The 26,267-nt window shown below is 39.1% G+C and overlaps 1 protein-coding gene across 1 annotated transcript in view; it reads left to right on the top strand.

Annotated features, from left to right (window-relative positions):
* The window catches only part of LOC136696765 (teashirt homolog 2), a 69,955-nt gene extending 47,395 nt beyond the window's left edge, over positions 1–22,560 (top strand). Inside the window, exon 2 of the mRNA XM_066671437.1 lies at positions 18,764–22,560. Coding sequence (XP_066527534.1) covers positions 18,764–21,795 — 3,032 coding nt within the window. The 3' untranslated portion in view covers positions 21,796–22,560. The remainder of the gene's footprint in view (positions 1–18,763) is intronic.
* Positions 22,561–26,267: the final 3,707 nt, after the last annotated feature.

The following is a 26,267-nucleotide window of genomic DNA, read 5'->3' as shown; positions in this document are numbered from 1 at the left end:
ATATTTCCATCCAAAGCTTTCACAAATGTTATGTGCTATAAAGAAATATCAGCAGAAAAATGTGCGAAATGAGTCATATTTCCACCCACTACACTTTTGCCAGTAAATTTAAGATGACGTTGAAACAAGGAAGATGAACAGATTTGAGTGGGCTTTTATTTTGATCAAAACAAAATAAAATGACAAATCATGTTTACAGTGCAATTATTATAAATTACTTGCATCATGTTTCTTATAGCTGCACCCCTAACAGAGTGGTCCTAAAGCATGGATAATAGAAAAGATCAAGAGGGAGAGTCGCTCTTTTTCACCTTTCTAACTTTTCCACTTTATCCGAGCTTAAACATTTATTTTTTTGATGTTTGAGTGTGAATTTTAGGGCTTTTCCATTCATATATTTTTATACACATTTTCCTGTTTCATAAGAACTCTGCGGATGGAAGACACTGTAATCAGTATTCCAATATCAATGAAACTGCCTCTTTCAGAGTGATTCACATTTGTTCTGATATTAGCTGCTGCCATGTAACAGGGCCCTAGAGTGATATGGAGGCATGCTGCCATCCTCAGATTCCATCAGCCTTACTTCAAACACCAGTGCCAACTCCAAAAGACATGAGGAATCACCTTGAGACCCTATAAATGATCCACTAATGTTTGTCTTGTGTGATAGAAGAGTTGTGTTAGGAAATGAGGCACATTACAAGGTGTAATCTTTGAGCATAAGCATGAGCATGCCATAAATTTCACGTTAAGCACAAACGGCGGCACAAACCTCTGAGTGTAATTTAAAACATCTGTCCGACGTTACTAATGGCAAAGTGTCAGATTTCACTCAGAGGGAGAGGCCTGCTCTGATGGATTAGTTGGTGTGGAATAATTTATCTCTGATTAAGTGTATTTTCTTTACCAAAATGAATACCTTTCATTACTCGGAAAAACTAAGGCCAAGCAACAAATAACGTGAGGGATTTTTTTTTCTTTAGTGTCAAAAATGAATTAGTGTAACAAGTACACAGACTTATTTTTCCTGCACGTCAAATTGCAGGAAAAGTGTGAAGGACATGACTTATGTTATTTTATTGAGTATACAAAAGGACCAACATTTTTTACAAACCTCTACTTTGATCTGTATTTTTTATAGCATCTTCCAGCTGAATTATTTGCAAGGTTTAAATTACTTTATCTTGCAAACCTTAGCAGTTTATACTCCTTAAACAGTGCATACGGGACAGAAGCGTTCTATTGTTGTTTTTTTGTTGTTGTTATTGAAAAGTAATGTGAAGTAATGAAAAGTTAACTCCAGAGAAGACTGTCATTCATCCTCAATAGCTGACACGTCTCTGTGGGGTGCGCTGTGGCCTTTCAGTCGAGTGCCTTCCTTCCTTTTTTATACTAATCAACAACTCGATATCAACACGACAAAATATCTGCTAACGGTAGAAAGGCGATGTTAAGGGGGAAGGGTTTTTTTTTTGTGAAGAATGAGCTTGCCAACCCATCTCACAATTTGGGCAGCCATTGTGTGCAGCGTGGGCTGTCACGGAGTGACAATGCTCACCAGGCGCATCGTGAAACTTAGCGCTTTGCAGCGACTAGTGGGCCCTAATCATTGCGCTGAGGACGCCTGACAACAGCTTGCGACAAATTTGCCATTAAAATGAATGGCAATGGAGGGAAGTATGCTTTTGGAGGCACTTCCCTCTTCCTCCCCACTGCCCCCCCACCCCCCAACCTCCCTGTCACTGCATCTCCCTTACAGCCTCGCAGCTTTTTTGGCGGGACATCCTTCCTTTTCCTTTCACTCGTGCCACCAAACAGCCTTTGGTCCCTCCAGAAACTTGACAGTGCCGCACTTCTGCCGCAGGTATACCGGCGAGCCTCATTGTTTTTAATGAAAGCAACAAAACAAAGCAAAAAATAGTGGCAATCTCCTATTAATGAACTTGGAATATAAAAAAATGCCTCCTTTGCTGAAAAGCACAAAAAAAGAAAAGAAAAAAGAAAAAGAAAAAAAAATGCTTGTATAAGGCAAAGTGTCTTCTGGAGCCAGGCCAGAATCTAATGAAAGATCCATAGAGAGAGCTTTGGGGGGAAAAGGGAAAGGGAAGGAGGGGGGCTTCAGAGTAAATTGAGACAGGAAATGCAGATATTTTTAACAGAAAATACAAAGCTGTTTTTTTTCTGTTTCTTTTTTTTTTTTAAGTGCTGTGTCCATTAAGACTTTCCTACAAATTTGGGCATTGTCATCATCCTTGGACAGTGCCAGTCAAATGCAGTCACTGTTGATTCAGTGTTGTCAAACAGATGTTGAATATCATGCAGATCTCTCACTCTCACAATGTCACAACAGGGATTTTTTTTTCCTCAGGGTGATATCTGTCACAGAACCACAGCTTCAGCTTTGTTTAATCAATTAACACCTACATGTGAAGTGTAAAAACGTGATGCGGGTTAGATAGAAGAGGCCTGGTTTGGTGTAGCTTATGTAGCTGGCATTCTCTGATACCCAACTTCTTTGTCTTTGAAGTCATCGCTACGTCCAGGCTGCTTTATATGTGTCAGGCAAGGTGACTGAGACAAAGGCCACACAAGGGCTTTGTTCATATCAAGCACAGAAGGACAGAGGAGGGAGTCCCAGCGGATCTGCTTCCGTTAGCAATTCTCTCCCACTTCCAGCGCAAGCTTGCTGAGGACACTGCCAACCCCACACAATGCCTCCACATGGGGCTCAGAGCAGGCACTGGAAAAGGAAAACAATGCACACTATATTGCAGGTGTCCCATTCTCCTGCATCTCATGGTGCTGCGTGGCATTTGATAATGCTGCGATCCGGCACTGCCTTCATACGTTGAAAATATTTTAGCAGGGCTGTAGTGTTAAATTAGTTTAGCCAACAATGGTTTCCTTACTTTTCCCATCAAAACAGCTCAGCTGCAGAAATCCATAGGTAAAATGTCAAGTGCAAAAACTGTGCATGCTCGCTTATGTCCAGGTGCTTGTGTTTGTCTAATCACCTCTGCAGGTGTGTGGAGCTAAGTTTTAATGGAAAAAAAACCTGGGCAGTTTAGGTTAGTGTAAATGGGCTATATCCTCCTCTCGCAACAGCTCATTAAACGTAAACCTAAACAAAGGAGGGCTAATCTGGTGCAGAGAAGGTGGCATTAGCCTTTTAAAAAAGTCAACATTCTTGACTGACATTCGATCAGGGAAATTAAAACTCAACCAAGATTTTTTTACTCAGTTTTAATCTCACTCTTTTGACTAAAATGTGTATTTTTGTGTGTCTCATTTTAGTCATTTAATTATTTAATTAGCCTAATTTTAGTAATGTACTTTTTAAAGGTTTTATGATTTTAGAGGTATTGATTACTAACAAACAATAGGTTAAAAGATATTTTACATTTAAAAAGACATTTTACCATTTACAAGACTCTTGTGAACTGAGATTGAGTCGACTCCAAGAGGTACAACTCTTGTGAATCATTGGCCAACAGTTAATTCCAGAAATCGGCTCAGTTAATACCAGAGACCCCCAGATGCTCTAAGAATCAATTCTTTAGGAGTCAGCTCCTCTTCACTACTCTGTCCAGTCACTCTTGTTGACTTGTCAAAAGCCAACAGACGGAGCATTTTCCAGTTTCCATTTCCTTGCAATGTTCAGTTTTAAAATCACATATTCATTTTATTTTTATTCATTTGCAAAATGTGCAAAGCATTTCATTGTAGTTTTCATTTTCAAATGTGTATTGATATTTCTTTCTCGTTTAGTTTTCATTGGGAAAAATTGGTTGTCAATAGATATTTTTCTGCGAACATTTTACTTAACAAAGTACAACCCCCTACCTTTTCTGCCCTCTGTTTTGTCTAGTTTAACTCCAGTCTAACTCCTGTTGATGTCTATGTACTCCTTTTTGTAGTTGAAACCTTCTTGTGCTTCTATTAAAAATATGAGCTTTTATAAAGATTTATATTTTCTATATTGGTCAAGGAAAGTAAAGTACTATAGTACTGTACATCCTCTACAGTTTGCACTGGCTTTATAGGTATATCCTGAGAGGCCATGTTTCCTAGGTTCAATAGCTAACTGCTGAGCTGAAACAGGTGTGCTGAAGCAGGAAACTCACCAGTCAGGTCCCTTCAGGAATAAAGCTGGACATCTCAGGATGAAATTGAAACATTTTTACTCATTGTGTGGGGTGAAGATGATTATGCTAGGAACTGTGTGCCCCACACCCACCTTAGTTTACAGGAAAAGTGAAGTTGACTGAAACTGAGCAAGTTGTTGAGAGATTTTGTAGTTAAGACAATGTCTGGGCCTTTCATCCAAGCCTCAGTGTGTTGAGTTTAGTGGGTAGGGGTTTTAATTGTTTTCTTAATGATTCCTACAGAGTCTCAGATTCTATACATGGGTCATTTTTATTAGCATGGGTTTTTTGGTATATTTGGCTTTGGACTTGATAGAATTTTTTGCTGTAATTTTCTCATTTAGTGGCGGCACGTAGGCACAGCAGTTAGTGTCGCAGTCAAACAGCTCCAGGGACCTGGAGGTTGTGAGTTCGAGTCCTGCTCCGGGTGACTGTTTGGCGTGTTCTCCCCGTGTCCATGTGGGTTTCCTCCGGGTGCTCTGGTTTCCTCCCATGGTCCAAAAACACACGCTGGTAGGTGGATTGGTGACTCAAAATAAAAAGTGTCTGTAGGTATGAGTGGGTGTCGCCCTGTGAATGACTGGTGCCTCCTCCAGGGTGTGTTCCTGCCTTGCGCCCAATGATTCCGGGTGGGCTCTGGAAAAGCAGTTACAGATAATGTCTGCTGGGTGGGTTTCTGCAGTCTCTAGGCTTAAATTTCTCCGTGGTGAAAACTAATTTAAAATATGAATGACGCTCAGTACACGCACACACAGATAGTAGTGTAAACACACACACAGCAGGTTAAACAACAGTAAGATTAGGGTGACCAGACATCCTCTTTTTGCCGGACCTAAAAAATGCGTCCAACCGGGAAATATGTTGAAAGTTGTTAAGGCAATTTATCATAGTCTCTTCTTCATATTTGTAAGCATTTCTGTGTCACACGAGCCTTTCACTTTCTGCTCTATATTTTACAAAATTGAAAGTCGTCACTTCTGTCACTATAATGACACAAATACATGGACACAGCTGACCGTTACAGACTTTCTGACGAGTTAATCAAGTTACATCTGTGCAGTTTTTCTGTTTAACATTAACTTTAGAAGAAAACAGCCCAAATTTCCGGATCATTAAAATCGGAACAGGGGAGAGATTGAATTTAAGATCTCACATACAGCACGTTTTTATCAGCCAGACCTTATAAAATATGAAATATAAGTATTTTTACATAAATGTCTGGATCCTAGCAATGCTCTGATCATTTATCAAGTCTATATTTCTTCTGTGGTGCTTGCTTTAGTAACATTTAAAAACACAGTCAGAAAGTAAACAAGTCACTTTAGAAAATAACAGGTTTCAATGATAATTCTATATATATATATCATTTTTATACATTGCATATATATTATTTAAATTGTATTATTTGCATTTTTATATTTTTTGTAACAAACACATTGTTAATATTTTGTACTGGTTGTGCAATGCTTACTTTCAAAAATAATAGTGATATTTATCCTGGGAGACATTCATCCTCAGATAACAAGTGGCAGAACTAGGACTCGAAAGCTGTGTCCACACCTCTGCTCTGCTGGACAAAGTCTTAACCTGGTGGATGGAGTTTGGGAGTGGGCTTTTCTTGTATTGTGTTTTGTTTTTTGTTTTTTGTTTCTTTTTTTTCCCCTTTAAATGCAACCCAGCACGCAGCTGCCACTGGCGTCCCCTCTAGAGCACAGGGCTGCTATTCCGCGGTTGTGCATGCCTCTGCAACTTTCCCCACTGTCCTCCTCCAATTGTGGATCTGAATTTGATTATATTAGACCATTAAATATTTAATGTGTGGGTGTATGAAAGCCAAGCATTTATCTGCATGAATAGCTCATGTTTAGTGAAGGACGTAATGCACTTTAAGTAACATCTCCTTCATGCATACAAAAATTAACTCCAATCTCGTGCTCGCCTGCCTCTTAGCCTGAGAAAAGGAAACTTAGAGAAATAAAAAAAAATGCAATAGAAAAGGTAGATGCCAAGTGCAGCAGCTTTTTTCACCAGCATAATATAAGCATGCATATATTTCTGGATTTAGAGCAACACATTAGGTGGAAAAGAAGTGTTTTTTATGGAGCACAAGGCAAAAAAATGGTCTTGGTCTTACAATTTGTATCATATCAGGTCTCTATTCTTATGATAATGGCTTGTCTAGCTCTTTTTCAGTAGCCATAAAAATGATTATGAGCTTCATAACCAGTGGCTCTGGTAATTTTCATTTCATCTTGACACATACCAGTATTGGGGGATGTTTACACAGCTCTCTCTTTGCCTCCAGCTCAATATTGGCAAATGGTTTAATTGAGCCTATTACACATGAACTGAGGTAACATCAACTGACTCTTTACAGAGCTTTATATTGATTTAATGAACCTCCCAAATATGTGGGGTTTGGCTTTACTCATTACAGGCACCTTTACTTCGATCAGGAATGTTACCTGAAAAGAAAGAGTCTTGAGAGAGAAAAGGTGCGGTCTCAGCTAAAGTGGCTCTGACTGTGAGATTTTATTGTCTATAAAATTGAAAATTGAAAGTGTAAGAGTGATGCAATCTCTCTGACTCCACGTCTGCTGGCCTATTTCTCAGTGCTTTGGATTTACAGTTTTTTACAGTGGACAGAGACAGTGGTGTGACAGTGGTGTATTTTTATGGCCGATCCAACTTCATTTCTACCAACTTTAACAGCTGCCTTGTGGTTTTAATTATATTGTATTTTATTAATAGGTTATTTTGAATTTCAATATTATACATTTTTTTGAAAAAAATTATCAAATACAAATACACATCTAAACCTTCTACGCTTTATAATTTGTAGTGATGCAACAATTTATTTTTGGCCGATACAATTCCCGATAATTAGCACCTTGGAGAAGCTGATACCGATATTATTAACTGATAATCTTTTTGTAATTGAAGCAAATTCACACTGAATACAAACAAAACAGATTTTTGTTGTCATAGGACAAGCCTTTTCTTCAGTATTTGTACATTCCTATACTATTTAATTTTGTCTTTTAAGTTCATTAGGTGTAGTTTATTTTTACTTTTATCAAAAATTTACTGCTGGTTCCGCACGAATGGTTTCTAGATAGGCCGTATAAAGCAGCTCCGCGTGAGCGAGGAAGAGAATGATTGAGTGAGTGTTTTTAATCGTTTATCATTGTGTGTCTGTAATAAATTCAGACGTGGAATGACTCTATATCTATTTTTATGTGTTTTATTTAAGAAGGGCTGCTGCACTGTGGTGTTGGAAAGTATCTTACTGTCTTTTAACCTGTTGTGTGTGTGTTTACACAGCTATCTGTGTGTGTGTACTGAGCATCGTTCATAGTTTAAATTCGTTTTCACCAATGAGGGATTTAATCCCAGTGTTTCTCTGCAGAAACTGTGAAAAACGTCAGACAATTTACAGGCGACAGTGCAGAAAGCGCAAGCACAAAAAGGCGGCAAATTCTCAGTTGTAATACCGGCTAAAATTCCAATATCAGACTGTTAACTATAACTAAAAAAATCAACGTATCGGCAGATAATATATTGCCCACCGATATATCATGCATTACTAATAATTTGTATTTTTTTTTAGCACTCTGCTATAACCATGGTATCAGATTCCTTTTTCCATTTAATATCAAATATATCCAGCAGAAGAAGACATTTATCCATTCATTTTCTACAACTGTTGTATTGGGTCATGCGCTTACCCGGAATCATTGAGCACAAGGCAGTAAAACAGCCAATAAAATAGAAATTAATTAATACAACAATGGGTTCAACTGTTAAAAAAGTCTATAAAAAGAGAAAATTAAGTATAATTTCTTTTATATAGAAAAATGTAAGTTTCCTACTAGTAAACAGGATATTTTGGTGGTGTACATAGGCACTCATCTTATTTTCTTTAAGACAGCATGTGAGTTCTGACCTTATATTAATTTATTTATTAATCTCAACTTTAACGGAGCAGTTTTTTTTCTTCATGTTCTGAAAAACTGCCTTTATACTGACACCTAGTGCCCAGATGTATCAGATTTTAAACATAGTCTTTCCATCAGGGGGATCTGCTCTATGGAGCATATGGAGGAATTACAAAGCTTCAACTTGTGTTTCACTTCATAGAATCAAAGTTTCAATGATTAATAGAAATAATCACTTTTATAAATATTGTTTTGACTATTCCCAGCTAGTCTGAGAAATGTAAAAATATAAATTGTTCCTTTATTAATATTCAGTGAAATTATATAGTGTATTTCCACTTTACCTGTTTCTTACACAAGGCACAGCAGCAGGATATAAATGAATATATAAATTAACAGTGTTTTTTTTTTTACCATTTCTGTTTGTCCATTCATTATGAAATTTTGTCTAAATTGTAGTATTATATATTATATATTATATATATTATAGTATTATAGCTACAAATATGAATTAATGAAATAATGCTTAGGTGGCATACCTTGAAATTGCAACCTCACTAAAAAAAAAAAAAATCAACCAACTATACTCTACTTCACTACTACTTCAGAAGTGAATTCTGGCATTTGTCCAGTTCTGATCATTCACCCCTAGACAAGAGGATTCTAATCAACCTCTAAATGATCTCCTTTGTCCACTGCAGGTTTGATGACAATATAAATGCCTGTGGTATTTCACTGTGCTCATACAGTACTTCACATTTTTGTCTTATGTTTTTTTTTCCACATAGCAGGCATGGAGGCTGAAGCCGGGCTTGAGGAAAAGAGCTTCTTTATGTGGCTGTGATTTATCAAAGTCTCCTTGTGCTTCTCGAAGACTTTTGAACTCTATATAGGGCACAGTTGAGTAAACCCACAGTGGTCTTGGCTGTCAAGCTTATAACAGAGATCAATAGCCAAGCACCATTTCACCATTTACCATTTACCATTTTCAGCCATTTACCTGGCACGGTTTGTTAAGTGTGTAGTGTGTACAAAAAAAAAAAAAATATATATATATATATATATATATATATATATATATATATATATATATATATATATATAAATATATATATAAAAAATGTAAATATATAATTAATAATTTTTTTATTATTTAAAACCACATACACACGTTAACAAACCATGCCAGGTAAATAGCTGATTGGTGTGTGTGTGTGTGTGTGTGTGTGTGTGTGCATGGTCCCAACATATTTTTTGTGGTACACGCCAACCCTGTTTTTTCTCCCTCTCTTGTCTCACTCTCTCTCATATCTTCTCTTTTTTTTAAAGCATGGCATAAATCCAGGAGATGAAAATGTCATGGAGCAGGTTCATTTTGCAAAGAGGTTTTGATTGCCATGCGCGTGTAATTGATTGTCCCAAGGACAGGGGGAAATCTAGAAATGTCATAACAGCCTCTGCTTAGGTCGCTCCCACTGCTAGGCAATCAATGAGAAGTAAAAAGAGCTATCGATTGGACGCACGGCAAAAAAAAAAAAAAAGGGCCGGGCGGGGCGGTTGCGGGGGACGAATGTAGCCTGAGACGGTAGGGAGCGAGAGGCAGTGGCGAAAGTGGCCCAGACGTGCAGACCTGTCAGCGGCACCTTGGAATTAGAGCATCTCTGCCAAAGATAGTGTTACCTCTCGGATATTCACAAAGGGCTCCGGATACTGCAGCTGTCTCTCGCCTCAACTCCTGCCTGCCCACCTACGCTTCAGCTGATCAATGATAGAAATATACTGCTACAGGCATAATTGTTGATGTTGAATAGATGAAGCGCAGCTAGTCTGAACACAGGAGCACTTCCAGGGGTCGGCATCGGCTCTGGCTTCACTACATAAGAACACAAGTCGAGAGATACCAGTTTTCACAGGGACTGGATGAAGTGATATGACATTTATCCTCACTGTCACAAACACAAACATATACAATTACAGTTGTAGGCAGCCTCCTTGCTCTTTGGGTATCTTGCTCAAGGGCACTTTAGGGGATCAAAACAGCAGCCTTCTTGCCAAAACCTGCTACTCTGACCTTTAGGCTGTGGCTGCCCACATGCTTTCAAATGGAGGGGCCAATGAAGTTCAACTTAGCTGAATATTGAAGAAGGTTTTACCATTATGCGTGTAGAAAACACTTAAAGCTTTTGATGTAATATATATGTAAGTTTGAAAATTTGTGATTATGTAATTATGAAAATTAATTAATTTTCTCTTGTGCAATGAATGCATTTGTTTTTGAAATGGTATTGAATTCTAAGATGTTTTGATATGACAGTGATGATATATAATCTAAATGAGTGACAGTACTTTGCTTTGGCTATACTGTTCATATACATTTTTCATACTGCATATTCATACATCATGTATGCAGTATGTATATCATTTTTACATATATTGCTTATGTAAACAAATGTATCCAATAGACTTCAGAATAGGCTTGGGCGATAATGTAAATTTAGAAAAAATGGTAATAATCTCCAGAATACTCCCAATGAACAATAATGTCATAAATAATTTATGAAGTACCCCATTAGAACATTACAGGGCCTTTCTTCTCTTTCAATCAAGTAGGCATCTATACACCAGATATGGTAACTTAAGCCAATACACTTCTATATTAATAAGCGTACGCGTCATTACGGCCATGCATATTACTGCTGGTGTTGAATATGTTGAAGCTAGGCTTTTAGATCTATGCAGAAACAGTACAGAATTCTGTACTCTTACTGAATGATCATCATCATCATCATCCTGCTTCATAAAGGCGTGAGAATCTGTTGTGCGTTCCGATGTTCTTTCGTCATTTCGGGCAGATTCCCCTCTTGTTCTGTGGTGAAAGAGATCCCTGCTTACATTCTGAGGGCTCCATCTGGGTGCATCAGCTAGATCAGCTAGAGGTGAATAGTTTTATATTTGCATAGAAAATAAAATAAAATAATTTCAGCTCATCATGATATACCTGGAGTGGTTGTTGGCTGGATTGTCAGGGATTGGGGTGACGCACTGGGCAGGGAAAGCCTTTTTCCTCAATGGAGCTTCCAAGGAATTATCAGCATGTGTCGGCCGATATTTGGACTTCACTATTTTCATACGGAACAAGGTTGATTCACATTATTTAAATGAAGTGCGATTGACAACATGCATGGTTGATGACTATTATATGCCATATTTTCTTTTATGCAGGTCTTAATTTTTAATATTGTCTACCATAGATAATGCTTGTACAAACTTAATGGTTAAATAAAGGCAATGGCATTCAAAAATGTTGCAATGATTCACAATATTTTTTTAACATCATCACTGGTTGAAACGATCATGATATAGGATCTTTTATCAGCCCAAGGCTACTTCAAATTCTGTAATTGTGGCATAGGTCTACTTGTTGAAATAGAATGAGAAGTAATTACTATTGAACTGCCCTATACCTGTGTTATTGCTGGTGATAACTGCAACCTCAAAGGGTTAATGCAAATCAGGCCCTTGAGTGTATGTTGACTGACAGATTTACACCCAGCACAACTTTGTGTGTCTTGCCGGGAATGGTCATCTCACTGTGGTGTAATTCTTACAGAATGTGTCCACTGGGAATTAAGATATTGGTGGCCCCAGGGTTTGCCAGTGTTGAGAAAGGTGATTGAGTCTAGTAATTCTTTGAGCTCCTGTGATGTTTGGGTAAAGTAACAGCTGGAGTGAAAGAGCTGTTTTCGTCACTGCTGCTTTTAGTGGGTTAGCTGAATACTGAGATCAATCAGAGGTTGAATAGCTGCCCAGTGTGGAGCCTTGCTTTGCTTGGCGTATTAATACTGCTGCCTTTTTTATTCTTTGGAGCTGTTGGTGGATTGGCTGCTACAGTGGGACAGGCGGATCTTTGGGATTCACTCTCTTTACTTTCTCTTCTGTCTTTTGCCATCATTGCTGTATTTTACATGAGAAGATAATTGAAATGTTATGCACTTCAAGCTTCCTACCAAGTGCGTCTGAGTGGAGTGCCATACTTTTTGCCATAGGAAATGATACAGATTAAACTTTCTTTGATCTGTCAACTTGTAATCATTAACACATTTGTTCAGTGCCGTTTCTGGTGGTCGAGAACAAAGTATGTCAAAATGGCTGACGCCAATGTCCAATACTTCTGGGTTTAATTTAAATGAGGAAATAAATAGGGCTTTTAAATTTTTTTTTCTTCTTTTTTTTGAGGTCTTTGATCAGAATTACAGTAATCAAAGTCTGCTCTTTTCATTATTTATTATAAAAAGTGCTAATTCAGCTACTGTTTGCGTCTACTGAATCCGACGTGAGAAGCAAAGTGTATGCTCTGCTCTCTCGTCTTCACAGCCGTTTGGCTGACAACCAAGCAGCTCTCCAAATCCAGGCCTTGTTATGCCAGCAGTCTGTTCCAAAGGATTAATGTTATAAACACTTCAAGTGGCTGATTTATGACAGACACCTTAGGTTTTTTTGACCTTTGCATATCCCTGTCTGAAGATATAAATTTTTTGTGACACAGATTGGAGGGTTTACAGGAGTTTATGACATGCTAAATCTCAGAGTCGGCATGCCAGCCTCTTATTTTGGAAGCCAAGTTAGACTTGAAGGCTTTGAAATAGTGCAGAGCACAGAAACGTGCCTCAAATGATTGCTGCATTTCTGTGTGTAAAGGGTTGGTGCGTTTACGCTGCGCTTAGGCTAAATTAAAATAATATATATTGAGCATTAGCTAAATGAATAAAAATGGCTCCTGTCCTAGTTCAAGCCATGCTTTGCTTGTTTTATTGACTTTAGCATCAATAATACTGTCGGGTGGGGGATTTGATTGTAATTGCCCCAGCTGTCATATTGTGTCCTGGTGTCGCTGTAGCTGGTTTTACACGGTGGGGCTGGCGTAACTTAATGTCTTGAGGGGCCGTGCCCTTGCATTTGATCTTGTATTCTGGAGTCCTGCTGCTTGGCAGAGATCAGAGGCTGGTAAAGAAAAACTCACTGGTACAGAAGGGTAACCCTGTTTGCCTGGGATCTTCCAATTTATTTGTGCATTAAAATACTGAAGCATATACAGATACACGGTGAGAATTCAATAAGTCTTTTTATTATCAAATCATTAAAGCCTATTCATACACACAGCATTATAAATGCTTTTTTACATGTTTTGGTTTTTGACAAAATAAGTGTAATTTTTTGGAAAATCAAGGTATTGTAAATTAAAATGTAAAGATCTTCAGATTCTTGTAGTGTGTAGGTGACAAATAATTGGGTATGTGGCGCTATATGTTGGGCTTTTAACACTTTCACTAGGATACCGCACAGCACACCTTTTAAATTAATCCATTGGTGAGCTCATTGGTTCTGTTGTAGAAGGACGTTTTTAGGATGATGAGCCTGAGAATGGGTGGAGTGTGGCGTGTTAGCTCAAATTAATCCAAAAGACAAATATCTGAATCTCACACTTAACAATGAATACCTGAATACCCATATATTTGGGGCCAGCCCTGCTGTTTATTTGAATACTTAACCCCTTATCATGAAAAGAAATGTTCTTATCATTCCCAAATTTAGTCAAAACAAACCAATGGCATGATCTGTTGACAAACATTGTATGAGCAAGACACATTCATTCATTCATTATCTGTAACCGCTTATCCAGTTCAGGGTTGTGGGGGGTCCAGAGCCTACCTGGAATCATTGGGCGCAAGGTGGGAATACACCCCGAAGGGGGCGCCAGTCCTTCATAGCGCAACACACACACACACACACACACATTTACTCACACCTACGGACACTTTTGAGTCACCAATCCACCTACCAATGTGTGTTTTTGGACTGTGGGAGGAAACCGGAGCACCCGGAGGAAACCCACGCGAAGCAAGACACAGCAAAGTGCAAATATACCCCTCTGTACCTTCTCTAAAGCATGTAGGGAATACCTGAAAAATGCAAATAAATGTGGCTCTTTTTTTGTCTGAACTACAACTTGCAGAATACAGTCGCTGGGGTATCACAACAAATCTTGCTTGTCACACTGTGTATAGTAGCCAAAAAGGATTTGGGACAAAAAAGAATTGGCTCAGGACAGTGAACTTTCTGGTTGCTTGCTTGACCGGGCAAGCTGGAAAATAAGTTAGCATTGAACCCTGTTCATATCCCTCACTTTTGAGTGTTTACCTGATGCATTTGAAGACGAGTGTGGAATAGGGCTGCAAGAGGACCTCCCTATAACCACCCACCACCATCATCTGCTTTCATAAAAATATAATGAAATGCAGAAGTGTGCAGGAGTATTCCAGTCTGTTTATAGATTTGAAAGACTGTAGAGAATACGACTGGCTGACTTTTCTTTTCTGACAACGCCCAGCACGGTGCAGCCACTTGTAACAAGTCAAGAGTTACTTTCAGTTTGATTTTCTGTTCGGCAATTATGTAATTGCATTTTTCATTACATACTGAGTCATAAAATCATAGCCTTTAAATGTAATTTACACCTTGTATCAACAGCTTTGAGTTCGCACTTTGGACAATTGCCATTCATTTCAATGTCAGTGGATTTTTCTGCAAAACAAGGTCTTTCCATTAAATTTCCACTGAAATTTCCACGCCTCCTTCTTGTTATTTCATCATGCTGTCATGCCATAGTAAGCACCTAAAACACCATTGCAAATGCCCATAAATACCTTAGAAACATATTAGCAATTACCTAAAGCAACTTAGCAACCACCTGATATAACATTCTTCAGTTTTCTTTCATAAAATATTCTTTGCTAGTTATTGATCATTATGTTGATAAGAATTCTTATTACTCAATATTTTAAGGCAGCCACTTAAAATATTGCATCACAGTACAGATAGAAAGAGCAATATAAAATTCAATACACATTTACTTTGGATTCTACTGAATTACTCCACCCTTTTGTACAAACTGGATTCCAAAAAAGTTGGATGTGGAGAATGTAGTGAAAAACTGAATGTAGTGATGTGGAGGTGCCAACATCCAATATTTTATTCAGAATACAGCACAAATCACAGATCAAAAGTTTAAACTGAGAGAATGTATCATTTTAAGGGGAAAATATGTTGTTTCAAAATTTCATGGCGTCAACAAAGGCCATTTTTTACCACTGTGTGGCATCCCCCCTTCTTCTTACAACACTCAACAGACGTCTGGGGACAGAAGAGACCAGTTTCTCAAGTTTAGAGAGAGAATTGCTGCAGAATGTGGTCTGAATCTTGTTGAAAAATGCAGGGTCTTCCCTGAAAGAGATGACGTCTAGATGGGAGCATTGTTGTTCTAGAACCTGAACATAGTTCTCTGCATTAATGGTGCCTTTCCAGACATGCAAGCTGCCCATGCCACAAGCACTCATGCAACCCCATACCATCAGTGATGCAGGCTTCTGAACAGAGCGTTGATAACAACTTGGGTTATCCTTGTCCTCTCTGGTCCGGATGACATGGTGTCTCAGTGTTCCATAAAGAAATTCAAATCGTGACTCATCTGACCGGCGGCACGGTGGCGCATCAGGTAGTGTCGCAGTCACACAGCTCCAGGGGCCTTGGAGGTTGTGGGTTCGATTCCAGCTCCGGGTGACTGTCTGTGAGGAGTTGGTGTGTTCTCCCCGTGTCCGCGTGGGTTTCCTCCAGGTGCTCTGGTTTCCTCCCACAGTCCAAAATCGCGTTGCAGGTGGATTGGCAACTCGAAAGTGTCCGTAGGTGTGAGTGTGTGAGTGAATGTGTCTGTGTTGCCCTGTGAAGGACTGGCGTCCCCTCCAGGGTGTATTCCCGCCTTGCGCCCGATGATTCCAGGTAGGCTCTGGACCCCCCGCGACCCTAAATTGGATAAGCGGTTACAGATAATGGATGGATGGACTCATCTGACCACAGAACAGTCTTCCATTTTGCCACACTCCATTTTAAAAGACCCCTGGCCCAGTGCAAACGTCTGAGCTTGTGGAGCTTGCTTAGAAATGGCTTCCTCTTTGCACTGCAGAGTTTCAGCTGGCAATGACGGATGGCACGGTGGATTGTGTTTACTGACAATGCTTTCTGGAAGTATTCCTGAGCCCATTCTGCTATTTCCTTGAGAGTGGCATTCCTGTTTGAGGTGCAGTGACGTTTAAGGGCCCGGAGATCACGAGCATCCAGTACATTTTTACGGCCTTGACCCTTACGCACAGCAATTGTTCCAGATTCTCTGAATCTTTTGATGATATTATGCACGGTTGATGATGATAACTTAAAAGTCTTTGCTATTTTACGCTGGGTAACACCATTCTGGTATTGCTGCACTATCTTTCTGTGCAACAATGGTGGAATTGGTGATCCTTTTACCATCTTGGCTTCAGAGAGACACTAACACTCTGAGAAGCTCTTTTTATACCCAATCATGTTGTCAATTGACCTAATTAGTGTTAATTGGTCTTCCAGCTGTTCGTTTTATGCTCAATTTCCTTTTTGCAGCCACTTATTGCTATTTGTCCCAACATTTTTGGGATTTGTTGACACTGAAATTTTGAATCAACATATTTTTCCTTTAAAATGTTACATTTTCTCAAATTAAACTTTTGATCTGTCATCTATGTTCTATTACGAATAAAATATTGACATTTGCCATCTCCACATCATTGCATTCAGTTTTTATTCACAATTTGTTTAGTGTCCCAACTTTTTTGGAAACCGGTTTGTATCACAGGTGATCAGTGCAACCTCCTAAAGTTATTCTTATTATCAGAGCCAGTTTAATGCCTTATATTATGTAGAAATGTATTTCATAACTAAATTTATGACATATTAAAGATATGTAAACATAAAGGTCAGCATATACTGAACTTCTATCCATCATGACTGCCCTTTCTGAGAAATCACGAAAAAGACCTCGGACTGAAATTGGTCATAGTCCATTGCTGTTGAGTTCTGTGTGAAATCTATATATATTTCCATTTCAATCCATAAAACATGATTCTCTTCTCTGGGATGAGCATGTTCCAAGAAGCAATCACCCATCTTGGTCATCTGTTTGAAAAATCTTCCTTGCATTAGATCGAGGTCAGCACACATCGGTGGTCTTCTTTGGTGTGCATGATGGGGAAAACCTTCCGCCATATTTGTTTTGAAAGTGCTGTTTCCATCTTCATCCATTAGCTGGCAACCGTTCACCTCCGGGCTTCCTCTTGAGGTACCTCTTAAATATTGATAACAAAAGAGTCTTATTTTCAGAAACCAAAGCATGAGGTCCTAGAGGGGACTGCACAGTGCAGTACTTTTAAAGCTCAAGTTTGACAGTCCTCCACATCGAGTGTCTGTAACTCAGAGAAGAATATTAACCACACAAAATGCAAGCCCCTGGTCCAGACTGTTAGGGCCTATGTATATTTAACTAACAGCACTTCTGCCTGTAACTGCTCTCGAAATTCCAAGTGCCAACTAAATGTGCCATCATAAAACATATATCATTGGAGATTCTGCCAAAGCCAATTACAGATATAACTTTTGTACTAAAGATGCTGTATAAAACTAACATTCTCTGATATCAGTAGTACCATGAGCAGCGCTTCAGTGTCTGAATCCATTTCATAGATCTTATTTTTATTATAAGTATGATAAATCCAACAACAAAGATACATGTTAAAATTCAGTCATTCAATTGATGTTTGGGGGTGGGTGTTTATGAGACAAATAAGGACAAAACACCAGAAAACATACTCACTCCTCAGGCCAACTTTCAGTTTTAAATGCTTTTTTCCCAATATGATGCCAAAATTTTATTTTTTGGTTGCTGAGGTTAAGGTTAGTGTTAGGTTTAGGGTTAATTAGGTCCATTATGCCTATCAAAAAACCTGACATGTATAGTGGAACCAACATGTGTTTGTGTGTGTGTGTGTGCGTGTGTGTATGTGGGTGTATAAAAGCTATAAGGACTTGATATTTGATATTTGATTACTTTAAAATGTATATATTTTTCTCTTTAGCATTTTACATATTTTATTTTAATTCATTCCTTCATTCATTATCTGTAACCGCGAATACACCCTGGAGGGGGCGCCAGTCCTTCACAGGGCAACACACACACTCACACATTCACTCACACACTCACACACTCACACCTACGGACACTTTTGAGTTGCCAATCCACTTACCAATGTGTGTTTATGGACTGTGGGAGGAAACCGGAACACCCGAAGGAAACCCACACTCCAGGTCCCTTCTTAAAATTAAAAAAATAAAAATAAACAAAAAGCTTTATTCTTTAAAAATAACTGCCTAACTCAACTCTATGATCATTAAACAGTTATCAATTAATTTACAGTTTACCAAACGTAAATCAGTCATATTTGTAAACACTTTTGGATAGATCATAATATAAAATAACATTAGAAATTATGGCCTATTAGAAATTGTCTTTTGTGAGGTTTTTGCCCAATGATTACTGTAAACGTCACAACATAGAGACACTCATATGCTGTGTGTCACATGATGACATTAGAATCAGGTTGTGGTCAGATAATTGCTAAAAAAAAAAAAAAAAAAAAACAGACAATTGATTTACCAATTTTTTTTTGTATCGCTGGTGTATATACATTTACAGAGTCATACACTATGCTAAAGTGAAGCTGCCTAGTGATGTTTTCGTGTCTCTTTTGCTTCCTCTAGTCTATGAGCCAGATGACGATGCTGGTGTCCCTGAACCAGCTGCAGATGAAGAAAGAGAGAATGACGTTCAGACGGAGGAGGAGGGTTCTGAGAAGACCAGCCCTAAAATTCCAGAGGACAAAGAAATCGACAATAAAAGCAGCTACAGCTTCCAAAACTCCCCTGTCAGTGTCTTGTCCAACCAGGAGGTGGAACTGGAGTCCCGTCTCAGCGATGGCAGCGACAGACTATCTGACTTCAAGACATCATCCCCACCTGAAAGCCAGAGAGACAACGAAAGCCATGGTTCAAAACCAAAAGATGAGATGCTTAGTAGCCTGGAGAAAATGCGAGCTGCTTACGCCAACTTCCTTTCAGACTCATACTGGACAAATATTGGATTAGACTTAAAGGTTGGCAACACTGGTAGCAAGACAAACTGCGACAGCACCAACGGAAGCACTAAGAGTGAGTTTGATTGGCATCAAGATGCACTGTCCAAAACGTTGCAGCAAACACTGTCCCCGAAACCTGTGTCAAAGCCCAACTTGTTCAGCTCCGTCCACCTGTACAGGCAAAGCAGCAAAGCATGTGGTGCTGTCTTCACAGGGGCCAGTCGTTTCCGCTGCAAAGACTGCAGCGCCGCCTATGACACCTTGGTAGAATTAACAGTGCATATGAACAAGAGTGGTCACTACCAGGATGACAACCACAGCAGACAGGGCCTTGCCTCCACTTCGTCTTCCAAAAGCCGCAAGAGGAACCTGCAAGATATGGAAGGCAAAGAAGATGCGCAAAAAGTACTGAAATGCATGTTCTGTGGCCATTCCTTTGACTCTCTCCAAGACCTAAGTGTTCACATGATCAAAACTAAGCATTACCAGAAAGTGCCTTTGAAAGAACCTATACCAGTAATCACTCCAAAATTAGTTCCACCAGCTAAGAAGCGTGCATTTGAAGCCACAAGGCCATGTTCTCCCGACTCCACCACCGGAGTTACAGGCTACAGTGAGGCCCAAAGGTCAGCTGGCATTGCAAATGCTCCCAGCAATCGATATGGCTATCAGAACGGTGCTAGCTACACATGGCAGTTTGAAACATGCAAGTCTCAGATTCTGAAGTGCATGGAATGTGGAAGCTCACACGACACTCTTCAACAACTTACCACTCATATGATGGTCACTGGTCACTTCATCAAAGTGACCAATTCAGCATCCAAGAAGGGCAAACAGTTAACTCTTGATCCTTTAGCAATAGAGAAGATGCAGGCACTTGCAGAACCCACAGCTAATGATTCAGAGGGGGAGAAGTCCTCACCTAAAAGCACTGCCTCTGGAGACTCTAATAAAGGCCCACAGAAGGACAAGAAATCTGAAGATCAAGCTGTAGAAGTCAGAGATAAGAATGACCAACATGATGGTGCAGATCACAAGTCTAACGATGCTAAATTTAAGTACCCGTACCTACGAGAAGAGGACCTGGAGCAGGGGCCCAGTGGAGGAGGTGACATACTAAAGTCTTTAGCTAATACAGTGGCCACCGCAATCAATAAGGCTCAAACGGGGACACCAAGCTGGAGTGCTTACCCCAGCATCCATGCAGCTTACCAGATATCAGGTGTGATCAAAAGTGCCCCACTTTCGGCATCTCCCCCTATTCAGCTTAAGCAGAGTCTCAACCACAAATTGAGGCCCATTGCCCCCAAGGGGAAGTTTTATCAGGGACTTCGAGGACTTGAGAGTTTCCAGGGACATCACAGTCCGGACATCAAAAAGGAGAGGGGTGGTGCATCCGATTGCAAAGAGAGCCAGAGCAGTAAGTTTGATCTGCCAGAGAATGATGACAGTGATTGTCAGGACGATTCCTCTTCCTCTTCAAAGCTGGATGCAGACTGTGTAAGTGAAGAGAATGACACGATCAAAGGGAAGTTGAGCCCAGCTTTCTCTGACAGAGCCAACCCGTCACCAAGCCCTCCTGCCAGCAATGGGCACAGCAGTTCCTCAGAGCTTGTCAGCGACACCCAGGAAGTCCTTAGTATAAACCCACTAAGTGCACTACAGTCAGTCCTGAACAATCATTTGGGGAAAGCAAATAAGCCAAAGCAGGAGAGCATCGTAATGCATCGTGGCCAATCCATATTTTCAGAACTGAGCCGAGGTTTGGAGAAACCAGCCTCCATTCTCACATCCTCCGCTGTCATCAGGACCAACAACTTCATGTTCACAAATAATGACCAGCCAATAGATTTAACAAAAAACAAACACAGCAAAAGTAGTTCTTCCCTCTCGCTGCAAACATCTACCCCTATGCCTCAGAAACACGCACTGTCTGATATTGCAGACATGGTGAAGGTCCTTCCTAAAGCCACAACGCCAAAGCCCTCTATGCCATCAAGAGTGCCTGCAATGAAGTTGGAGTCAGACGTGCGGCGGTTTGAAGACGTGTCCAGCGAGGTGTACTCAGTCCACAAGCGTAAAGGCAGGCAGTCTAACTGGAATCCTCAGCACCTGCTAATCCTTCAAGCCCAGTTTGCTTCCAGCCTCTTCCAGACTTCTGAGGGCAAGTATCTTCTCTCTGATCTTGGTCCTCAGGAACGGATGCACATCTCCAAGTTTACTGGACTCTCTATGACAACCATTAGCCACTGGCTCGCCAATGTAAAATACCAACTTAGGAAAACAGGTGGGACCAAGTTTTTGAAGAATATGGACACAGGCCATCCAGTCTTCTACTGCAATGACTGTGCATCCCAGTTCAGATCGCCATCTGCCTTCATCTCCCATCTTGAGTCCCATCTTGGTTTCCAGATCAAAGACATGAGCAAACTGCCAGTAGAGCACCAGACAAAGGTAGCAGAGCCTGAAATGACAAAGGCTTTCAGCATCAGAGCAACTGAAGCTTTGGTGATGGAGGAAGACATGGACTCGAAGTTCAAATGCAAGCTTTGCTGTCGGACATTTGCCAGCAATCACGCGGTCAAACTTCACTTGAGTAAGACTCACAGCAAATCTCCAGAGAATCATTCACAGTTTGTTGAAATGGACAAAGAGTAGAGTGGTGACTTTTTACTACCTGTAGTTTACTTGTTGTTAAATAACTGTAATTGCTCTGCTTTTCTAAAACACGGGTCAAATGATGATTATTTTTTTCAGGATTATTTTTCATGTTTCAAGTAGCATTACGTAGTGTGCTTATCAATTTTAAACAAATTAATATTTCATCACACTAACGGACAAAACAGACACACTGGCTGGATTCGAAGTGCAAATAAATACAGTACATTAAATGAAAAAAAGATGAATACGTTGACTTAAGTCTTTGCACCCCTGCTCAAATGCATCACCAGTAATGAAATGTATTACTGCTTGAAACATAATTGCTGATGTTTGCATGCAATAGCTCTGGCTATGACTACTATTTATTTGTATGATATGGCAAGTTTTAATTGTATTACTTTTAACAAAATATTGATTGATGCATTAACTGTAATTTACAGCTCTGAGGATGCACCCGAATGGACATACCGATGTTCAGACAGGTGGCCAAACACACACACAAAAAAAAGAAAAAAAACACATTTACCGAAATGTACAGTACATTGCTCTGTAAAATGTTTGTGTTGCAATGATAGAACAGAAAAGCACTTTAATAAATGTTTAATCACCAGTTAAGGCTCAGATTCAGTGTGTGAGCTAACAGTTTTAGACAGGTTTGACATAAAGATGTCTCACATCAATGTATATATAGCATCGCAGAAAAAAAAGTGTCTCATCAGAAGGAAGCAGTGTGAGACAAAGAAAATACTGCACCTTTTATACCAGTACAAATAAAGCATTAACATTTTTCTACCTCTCCTCCTGTGTTTATTACAAATTATGACAGCAATGTTTCAAGCTCATTTTAGTTTGTGTCAACGTCTGTATGCGTATATGTCTAGATTATGTTACAGTTTTATTTTGGAAATATACACAAATCAAACCTGCTCTGTGGTTTGCATTGGGCTTGGTGATGTAAGGTTTGGATTCAACTGCTCAGCCATGGAATCCATGAAGTTCTGCACACTTCTTGTACTAATCTGAAGGCCAGATTTAGTTTGGAGGTCTGCAGAAAGTAGGTGACCTTTGTGCACGATTGCTCAGCATTCGCTGACCCCGCTCTGTCATTTTACGTGGCCTGTCATTCATGCCATGTTACTGTCATTCCCAATCACTTCCACTTTATTATAATACCACTCACAGTTGATTAAGGAATATTTAGTAGCAAGGAAATTTCATGACTAGTTACCACAAATGGCATCCTATCATAGTACCACTTTGGAATTCACCGAACTTCTGAGAGTTACCCATTCTTTCACAAATGTTTATTGAAGCAGTCTGCATGTCTAGGTGCTTGGTTTTATACATTTTTGGCCAGAGAAGTGATTGAAACACCTGAATTCAATTATTTGAATGGGTGAGTAAATTAGTGAACACATAGTGTAGGTTACCTTTATATGGGCTATTTAAATTTGGGGGTTTGCAAAATAAATATACATTTTGGAATCTTCATAGAAACCTTTATTTTTCCAAAGTAAGTAACTTTCATTTCCATGTGTTTATAATGTTTCTGTCTAACATTCATTCATTCATTGTCTGTAGCCGCTTATCCAGTTCAGGGTCGCGTTGTGTTCGGAATCATTGGGCGCAAGGCAGGAACACACTCTAAAGTGGGTGCCAGTCCTTCACAGGGTGACTCTGTCTAATGTTGTCTTAAAATATTCAGTGAATCATCTAAAATATATTTTATGTAGTTTATGATATTTAAAAGAACATTGTACAATCTATTACTCTACATAAAATTATGATTTTTTTCCTTCATTTTACATTTGTTTGATTCCCATACATTTTCCCATTTTTTTTTCTGGCCTTACACTAAAAGATTTTCCAGCTATTTTACTGTGATAGCACAATTCCAGTGTTGGGATAAAATAATTCTTGTTCTATTATTCAAGTTATCAGACGGACACCTAACTGCACTAAAACAAATGTCATTGGGGATCCCATGTGTCTATGACACTGATTCCTTACTTTTAAAGAGTAGTGTTTGACAAAACATGTGAACATCAATTTTCTATGTAGTCTTTCAACTTCAGGTCCCCTAGTGTAAAGGGACAGTTGGTTACTCAGTTGTTTCTTGCCTTAAGCGTGTCATTGCATCATTAGCTCCAACACAAAGAAGCTAATAAAAGGTCTAGTGTGGACTCTAGATATGGCATTCATTTGTTTGCTGTCTCTTGAAATAAGAATCACGATCAAAAACATTTTCAAAATCAAATGCTGATTTGATTATTATACAAAAATGCACAGGTGAACTTAGCAAAAATCTGATGGAAGATTAAAAAAATGTAGAAACTGTCAAAGTATTCTGTATATGTGTGGAAAAAATACTATAAAGAAAGGGAAAAAAACACTGCCATGCCTTCAGCATTTTTCTAGGAGATGCCACTGGTAGACCTCAAGATCAGAAACATGAGCTTGAATATGACCTTACAGACACCACATACCTCAGAAAGATGATAGTGTTACATGATTAAACAACAAACACATCCAGAAAAGCTTCAATTTAAAGCTAGCTTCCAATCTGGAAACTAGGCAAACCTATTTTTGCTGGATCGCCATTAGCCATTTAGCCATTGTTATAGAGGCATTTTTGGCATTTCAAAAACAGAAAAGTCCAAAATACATACCCTTGTCATTGGAAGGTCTGGAGAAGCTTTGGTGCTTCATTTCAATGTCTTTGTTTACATGTGTTTTTTATTATATGATGGTATTGTACAGAAAAATTGGAGGGCATGGCTAATAAATGCAGAAATGAATAAAGGAGCACAAAATTTAGTTCATAATATATAACATGACATCAGTGTTTTTCTTGTTCATTTTATTTAAAAATAAATACTAGATGTTCTGCCATCAAAGAACACCAAGAACGTTTTGTTGGTTTTAAGAATTATTTATTTAATGTCACAGGTTAAGCTTGTGAAGTTTAAGGAGTCTGTGTGCAGATATATGGAGTTTTATAATCACAGTAACGCCACAAAATGTCTCCCCACCACTTCCCTGTACGATGTTTCAGACAAAGACACACACTCATGAAATCGGACAAATTCCGCAGTCCTCCTCTCTCTGTGAGATATAATGCATTTGTAAATATTGTAGAGTTCCCAACCCAGCTGAGGCTCTGGTCAATTCTCATGGTGTTGCAAACAAATGAAGTGTGTTTCAGTCTTATTTGCCTTTATTCAGCCACAGTTCGCGCTGAAGGACATCTTTGGTTCCAGCTGGGAACTAATTTTTGTGGTTTTTAAGCTAGTTTATATCATCGGAAATGCACTGAACCGTTTCCAAATTTAGTTCAGGAACTGGAATATGAAATACAGCTGAAGAAACAGTTCCTACTCGTGCATGCACATTTCAACATTAGGATTCAGTAATTCAGTCAGTAACCAAATTTCCCCTTCTAGGCCATCTTTTCCTTTGTATTCCTTGTTTTTTTTATTTCTTTTATTATTATTATTATTATTGACCCTGGTGTGACAGGGGGGCTGGGCAACAAGGCTGCAGTGTGCTCTGAGAAGAAAACATACAGTATTTTCCACATTACACTAAAAGACAAGAATGTCACACTATGAGCAGTGAGGAAAAATGTTCTTTACTATGGTGTACTTTACTGAAAATAACTGGATTTTTAAATTTCTGAATAACAGAAATGTTATGTATTTTATCTTCACTTTTGTATTCAATACATGTGTAAATACGTTTTACAGTTTTTTAGTTACACTGTAGAACCCATTTTTTATGGAGTTCAACATCTGCATTAAATGTGCTAGAAGCCCAACATACACACACACAACGTCTCAAACAGGCTCCTGTAGACAGGTACTTAAACGTTTCAATGTGCAGACCCTTTGCTAGAATTTTGAGAAGTAGAAAATGCAGCCAGCTCCTAAGAGTGAAATTTGGTGGTGATATTAAAGTTTGAACTGGTGTTTGTTATCCAGAAATAATCATCTAATATATGATTACTGTATTATCAAATGCTTACAGCAATGTTTTAACGTATAATGTAAAGCCTACCCAGAAGTGTAGAGGCAGCTGTGACAAACTCCTTTTGCTATGAGAATTTATGAACTGTGTTATTTGACCCAGTGCCTCTCATCTGTGATTCTTCTCTTTCTCTTCTTCCTTTCATTAATATCTACTCCAGAGCTTCATTCCATTTCTGTATGTGCTGTGAAACCTAGCTGTATCGCAACAATTAAAGCTATCTCCCTCTGCCTGCTTTGTTCCAGAGTTAATAAAGAATAATTACCTTCTAAATATAAAAACATTGTACACTTTGCATTCTTTCAGATTATTTTCTTTAATTCAGCAATCATGTCCTTGATTGCTTCTCTGCGTAATATGTGTTTTATAAGTGCCAACTGGTGGTGCACTGTGATGATGTGTGCGTCCTGACACTAACCTGGCCTCCACTGGTGGAAATGAGC

The sequence above is a fragment of the Hoplias malabaricus genome, chromosome 5 (genome assembly GCF_029633855.1).
Source record: "Hoplias malabaricus isolate fHopMal1 chromosome 5, fHopMal1.hap1, whole genome shotgun sequence".
In the NCBI taxonomy this organism is placed as follows: Eukaryota; Metazoa; Chordata; class Actinopteri; order Characiformes; family Erythrinidae; genus Hoplias; species Hoplias malabaricus.
Note: the sequence above shows the minus strand (reverse complement) of the source record. Positions and strands in the feature narration are given on the sequence as shown.